The sequence below is a fragment of the Haliaeetus leucocephalus genome, unplaced genomic scaffold, assembly GCF_000737465.1.
Source record: "Haliaeetus leucocephalus isolate CR32 unplaced genomic scaffold, Haliaeetus_leucocephalus-4.0 Scaffold148, whole genome shotgun sequence".
Lineage (NCBI taxonomy): Eukaryota > Metazoa > Chordata > Aves > Accipitriformes > Accipitridae > Haliaeetus > Haliaeetus leucocephalus.
In genome coordinates, this window is record NW_010972584.1 from 177,370 (window position 1) to 182,594 (window position 5,225).

Here is a 5,225-nt window from a genome sequence, read left to right on the forward strand (position 1 = left end):
CCCCCCCCTGCTCCCGGGGCCACAGATCCTGTGGTCCGTGGGGCAGGGGTCCCGCTGCTCCGTGGGGCAGGGATCCCCCGCTGCGCAGGGCCCGGGTGTCCCCGCTGGGCCCTCACGGGCACGCTGAGTTCCTGCCACACTCCTCAGGCCACCGTTCGCCCCTCAATGACTTCCAGCGCCTGCGAGCCACCGAGCTGCTGGCAGTGCCCGCGGACCCACCGCCGCCGCTGCCGGAGCGGGGCTCTGCCGAGCAGTGTGCCCAGCGCTGTGCCGCCAGCCTGGTTTGCCGGTGAGCGGGACTGGTGGGAGTGCAGGGGGCCATGACACCGGCGTCACTCCGTACACTTGGGTGCTGGGCGCCCATGTCTGTGTGTGCCCCCCGGGTCCTGGCCCCGCCACGGTGCCATGCCAGGCTCCCGCTGTGCCTCCCAGGGCTTTCCACCACGACCGGCAGAGCCAGCTGTGCCAGCTGCTGCCCTGGACCCAGCACTCGCCCCACGTTCAGCTGCAGAAAAACATCCACTATGACCTGTACCAGAAGAAAGGTGGGCTGGTGCCACGGGTGGGCACGGGGACACCACAGACCGGGCATAGGCCACGCAGCTCAGGGCTCCCCACGGCCCACGTGCCCTGGCTCGGCCCGCCGGGGCTCTGACGTGGTGCCCGGCTCTGCCCAGACTACCTGCGGGACTGCATTGTGGCTGATGGCTCCAGCTACCGCGGCACACGGGCCACCACAGAGAAGGGTCTGCGCTGCCAGCACTGGCAAGCCACAACACCCCATGACCACAGGTGCCCCCGTGTCCCCGGCTGCCCCGTGGCGCCTGCCAGTGGCCCTGGGCAGCACGGGGCAACGAGGAATGGGCTGGGGACAGCTTGGGGGCAATGGGGACAGCTTGGGGGCAATAGGGACAGCATGGGGGCAATAGCACCGACCGGGGTGGCACAGCACTGTGGCTGTGCCCGCCTCGGGGTGAGGGGGTCCTGGCAGCCTTCCTACCCACCCTGCTGCCAGCAGGTTCCTGCCATCCCCCCGCAACGGGCTGGAGGAGAATTACTGCCGAAACCCCGACCGGGACAAGCGGGGCCCGTGGTGTTACACCGTCGACCCCAACATACGGCACCAGAGCTGCGGCATCAAGAAGTGCGAGGATGGTGAGTGCCGCAGCCCAGGGGCACCCTGTGCCACGTGTCGTCCCCCCACTGAGCCTCCCTGGCTGTCGGCAGCCGTCTGCATGACCTGCAACGGGGAGGAGTACCGCGGCGCCGTGGACCACACCGAGTCGGGGACGGAGTGCCAGCGCTGGGACCTGCAGCACCCACACAAGCACCCCTACCACCCCAACAAGTACCAGCCCCCAGCCCCAGGCAGCACGCAGCCACCCTGACCGTGCCAGGTGCCGGGGCGGTGGTGCCACCCTCAACCACCGCTCCCCTTCTCCGGCCCAGGTATCCCGACAAGGGGCTGGACGACAACTACTGCCGCAACCCCGACAGCTCCGAGCGGCCCTGGTGCTACACCACCGACCCAGCGCGGGAGCGCGAGTACTGCCGCATCCGCCTCTGCAGTAAGTCCCCGCCGGTGTCACCGCGCAGCTGGGACTGGGGGTCCCGGGTGCCACCCTAACCCTGCCGCTCTGCCCCTCTCCGGCCATGCAAGCAGAGAAACGCCCACGGCCCCTCAATATCACCACCGGCTGCTTCAGGGGCAAGGGTGAAGGCTACCGGGGCCAGGTGAACATCACCGTGTCGGGGATCCCCTGCCAGCGCTGGGATGCCCAGACCCCCCACCGACACCACTTTGTGCCCGAGAAGTACCCGTGCAAGTAAGGGTGGGGAGGGGATGTGCCCGGGGAGGGCGGCGGTGGGCAGCACCCATGGACGTGGGCTGGGGGGGCGGGGGGCACCCACACAGCCTCTCCACCAGGGACCTGCAGGAGAACTACTGCCGCAACCCCGACGGCTCGGAGGCACCGTGGTGCTTTACCGCCCGCCCCACCATCCGCGTCGCCTTCTGCTTCCACATCCGCCGCTGTCCCGACGAGCTGGGTGCCCAAGGTGAGCTGCGCCCCGCCAGGCACCTGCCCCCAGGGTGCCTGCCGGGGGTGCCAGCCCTCCCTGCCTGTCCCCAGAGTGCTACCACGGCCACGGCGAGCGCTACCACGGCCACGTCAGCAAGACACGCAAGGGCATCACCTGCCAACCGTGGGCTGCCCAGGCGCCCCACGTGCCCCAGTGAGTGTGCAAGGGAGCGTGCCAGGCAGCAGCGTGTGGGGACTGGGATGGGGATGGGGATGGTGACTTCCTCCCGGCAGGATCTCGCCCATCACCCACCCTGGGGCACACCTGGAGGAGAACTACTGCCGCAACCCCGATAACGACAGCCACGGCCCCTGGTGCTACACCATGGACCCCCGCACCCCTTTCGACTACTGCGCCGTCAAGCCCTGCTGTAAGCCCCTACCTGCGCCCCTGCAGAGCTAGGGGGGGGTCCCGGCCACCCCCTGGGGTGGTTTTGGTCTCCCCAGGGTGCCTGGATCCTGCCCCAGTGCCACCCTCTGCTTTCTCTCTGCAGCTGGCAGCACAGTGTCCTCTATCCTGGAGAGCACAGGTGGGGGCCCATAGGTGCCAGGTGGGTGCCACGGGGTGGGTGCCAGCGGCACGGCACCTGCTGACGCCTGCCCTGCCCGCAGACGCGGTGGTGTTTGAGCAGTGCGGCCGGCGGGACGAGAGGCTGCAGTGGAAAGGGCGCATTGTCGGTGGCCAGCCCGGCAACTCACCCTGGACCGTCAGCATCCGCAACCGGTGAGCGGGCTCCCCGCCGGCACCACCGCGTAGCCAGCGTCCCCCCGCCCTGGGAGCTGACCCTCCCATCCCTGCAGGGCTGGCATGCACTTCTGTGGGGGGTCTCTGGTGAAGGAGCAGTGGGTGATCAGCACACGCCAGTGCTTCTCCTCCTGGTAAGGCCGGGGCCGGGGTGTGGGGTGCCGGGAGCCCCCCGCACCCTCACATCACCGTCCCGCAGTGACGCTGACCTGACGGGCTACGAGGTGCAGCTGGGAACGCTCTTCAAGGACCCTGGCCCCGGGGACCCCGACCAGCAGACCATCCCCATCACGCGGATCGTCTGCGGCCCCTCCGAGTCCCAGCTGGTGATGCTGAAGCTGGCGAGGTGAGTGGCCGTGCCCCGGCCCCCACCGTGCCCCACTGCTGGCTGGGCTGGCACCGCGTCCCGCTGCCCCTCTCGTCGCAGGCCGGCCACTCTGAACAGGCGTGTGGCCCTGATCTGCCTGCCGCCTGAGCGCTACGTCGTGCCCGCCGGCACCGTCTGCGAGATTGCCGGCTGGGGGGAAACCAGAGGTACCTGCCGCAGGCAGCCCCTGCCAGGGCGTCCCCTGCGATGGCATCCCCTTCCCGTGGCATCCCCCTGCCCGCAGCATCCCCGTGTCCCTGGCATCCCCCTTCCAGGCCATTTTCCTGCCCACGCCATTCCCCAGCAACAGCATTTCCCTGCCCACGATATCCCCCTTCCACAGCATCCCCCTGCCTGTGACATCCCCCGTCCGTGCCAGTCCCCACCAACAGCATTCCCCTGCCTGCGACATCCCCTGCCCATCATATCCCCTGCCTGCAGTACTCCCCGTGAGGGCACTCCTCCTGCACCCCCCCCCCCATAGCATCCACCCGTCCATAGCATCCACGCGTCCATAGCATCCACCCGTCCATAGCATCTCCCTGCCACGGCATCCCCCTGCCCGCTGCCCCGCGAGCTCGCTGCCCGCAGGCACGGCGGACGGCAGCGTGCTGAACGTGGCGCGGCTGCCCGTGCTGGCCCACGGCGAGTGCAACGCGGCGCTGCGCGGGCGCCTGAAGGAGAGCGAGCTGTGCACCGCCCCGCTGCGTGCCGGCGTGGGGGCCTGCGAGGTGAGCCGGGCCCGGGACCGCCGCCTCAGAGAGCCCACGGGTGCCAGCACCGGGGGTGACGCCGCTCTCCGGATGCCGCAGGGAGATTACGGGGGGCCGCTGGCCTGCCTCACCGCCGACTGCTGGGTGCTGGAGGGGGTGATCACCCCCTCCCGCGTCTGCGCCCGCACTGACCAGCCTGCCCTCTTCATCCGCGTCTCCCTCTACGTCGACTGGATCCACAAGGTGATGAAGATGGGCTGAGCCGGCTCAGCCCCAGCCTGGCACAGCCACCACCGTGCAAATAAAGGCCCGGCCGTGGCTGCGGAGGTTGGCACTGCACAGGGTCTCGCGTGTTTATTTAGAGCCAAACCAACTCCTGTCCTGCTCCAGCTACGTCTGCTCCATCCGCCTCTGCTCCTGGTGTGGTCCCCAGGGCCAGCGGTCACCCCAGGGCCAGCACAGCCACCGGGCCACCGTGGGCACTAGGGGCTGTGCCGGCCTGTCCCGTCCCTCTGGGGCTGCCCCAGGTGTCGGAGGAGCCAGCGGGCGCAATTCCCGAAGACGTCGGCCTCCGTCTCCACGCCGGCCAGCGCGTGGCCGCCCTCCGGGTACCACAGCAGCCTGCGGGGCGGAACAGGACGGGGGGGGATGCTCGGCCGGCACCCTGGGGTTCCCTCCCTGCTCCCACCCCCCTGCACCCCACTCACCGCACCGGTACCCCCCTGGCCCGCAGCACCCGGTACAGCTCCAGCGCTTGCGTGGGGCTGACACGCCGGTCCCGGGCACCCACGCACAGCAGCACCGGCGTCCGCACCTGTGGCACAGCCGGCGGTGGGTGCCCAGCACCCTGCGCCCGGCACCCCGCACCCGGTCTGCCCCTGCCTTACCCGGGCTGCCTGGGCGATGGGCGAGCGCTGCAGCATGGTGGCCAGATCCTCGGCGCGGGGCACCCGCTCAAAGGAGTAGGGCAGCCCCAAGGAGGTGTAGCGCCTGCGGCACGGAGGTGCTAGTGGGTGCCGTGGGGATGTAGCGTGGCACAGTATGGGATGGGGGAAACGGCACTCACCAGTCGGGGATATCGGAGGTGCCCAGCAGCGCGGGCAGGTTGGAGACGGGGCTGCGCAGGGCACAGGCTTGGTAGCGCTCAGGTTCGCGGGAGAGGAGGTGGAGGGCGATGAAGGCACCGTGGGAGCCGGCCAGCAGGGCCAGGCGGTGCGGGTCCAGAGGCTCGCTGCTCAGTGCCTGCTCCACCGCCAGCTGCACCCGTGGGGCACCCACCATCAACACCCCACCAACAGCACCCAAACATCAGCACTGCC

At 70.0% G+C, this 5,225-nt stretch overlaps 2 protein-coding genes across 2 annotated transcripts in view; one reads left to right on the top strand and one right to left on the bottom strand.

Annotated features, from left to right (window-relative positions):
- The window catches only part of MST1 (macrophage stimulating 1 (hepatocyte growth factor-like)), a 5,068-nt gene extending 901 nt beyond the window's left edge, over positions 1–4,167 (top strand). Inside the window, exons 2-18 of the mRNA XM_010561616.1 lie at positions 148–289; positions 433–545; positions 678–792; positions 1,019–1,155; positions 1,228–1,348; positions 1,450–1,568; positions 1,664–1,826; positions 1,928–2,058; positions 2,133–2,235; positions 2,316–2,452; positions 2,576–2,611; positions 2,694–2,805; positions 2,883–2,960; positions 3,026–3,172; positions 3,254–3,360; positions 3,785–3,924; positions 4,006–4,167. Of these exons, the coding sequence (XP_010559918.1) occupies positions 148–289; positions 433–545; positions 678–792; positions 1,019–1,155; positions 1,228–1,348; positions 1,450–1,568; positions 1,664–1,826; positions 1,928–2,058; positions 2,133–2,235; positions 2,316–2,452; positions 2,576–2,611; positions 2,694–2,805; positions 2,883–2,960; positions 3,026–3,172; positions 3,254–3,360; positions 3,785–3,924; positions 4,006–4,167 (2,063 nt within the window). The remainder of the gene's footprint in view (positions 1–147; positions 290–432; positions 546–677; positions 793–1,018; positions 1,156–1,227; positions 1,349–1,449; positions 1,569–1,663; positions 1,827–1,927; positions 2,059–2,132; positions 2,236–2,315; positions 2,453–2,575; positions 2,612–2,693; positions 2,806–2,882; positions 2,961–3,025; positions 3,173–3,253; positions 3,361–3,784; positions 3,925–4,005) is intronic.
- A 221-nt stretch (positions 4,168–4,388) lies between these two features.
- Positions 4,389–5,225, bottom strand: part of APEH (acylaminoacyl-peptide hydrolase) — a 4,362-nt gene continuing 3,525 nt past the window's right edge. The window contains exons 16-17 of the mRNA XM_010561617.1: positions 4,614–4,720; positions 4,389–4,527 (exon numbers count right to left, since the gene is read on the bottom strand). Of these exons, the coding sequence (XP_010559919.1) occupies positions 4,389–4,527; positions 4,614–4,720 (246 nt within the window). The remainder of the gene's footprint in view (positions 4,528–4,613; positions 4,721–5,225) is intronic.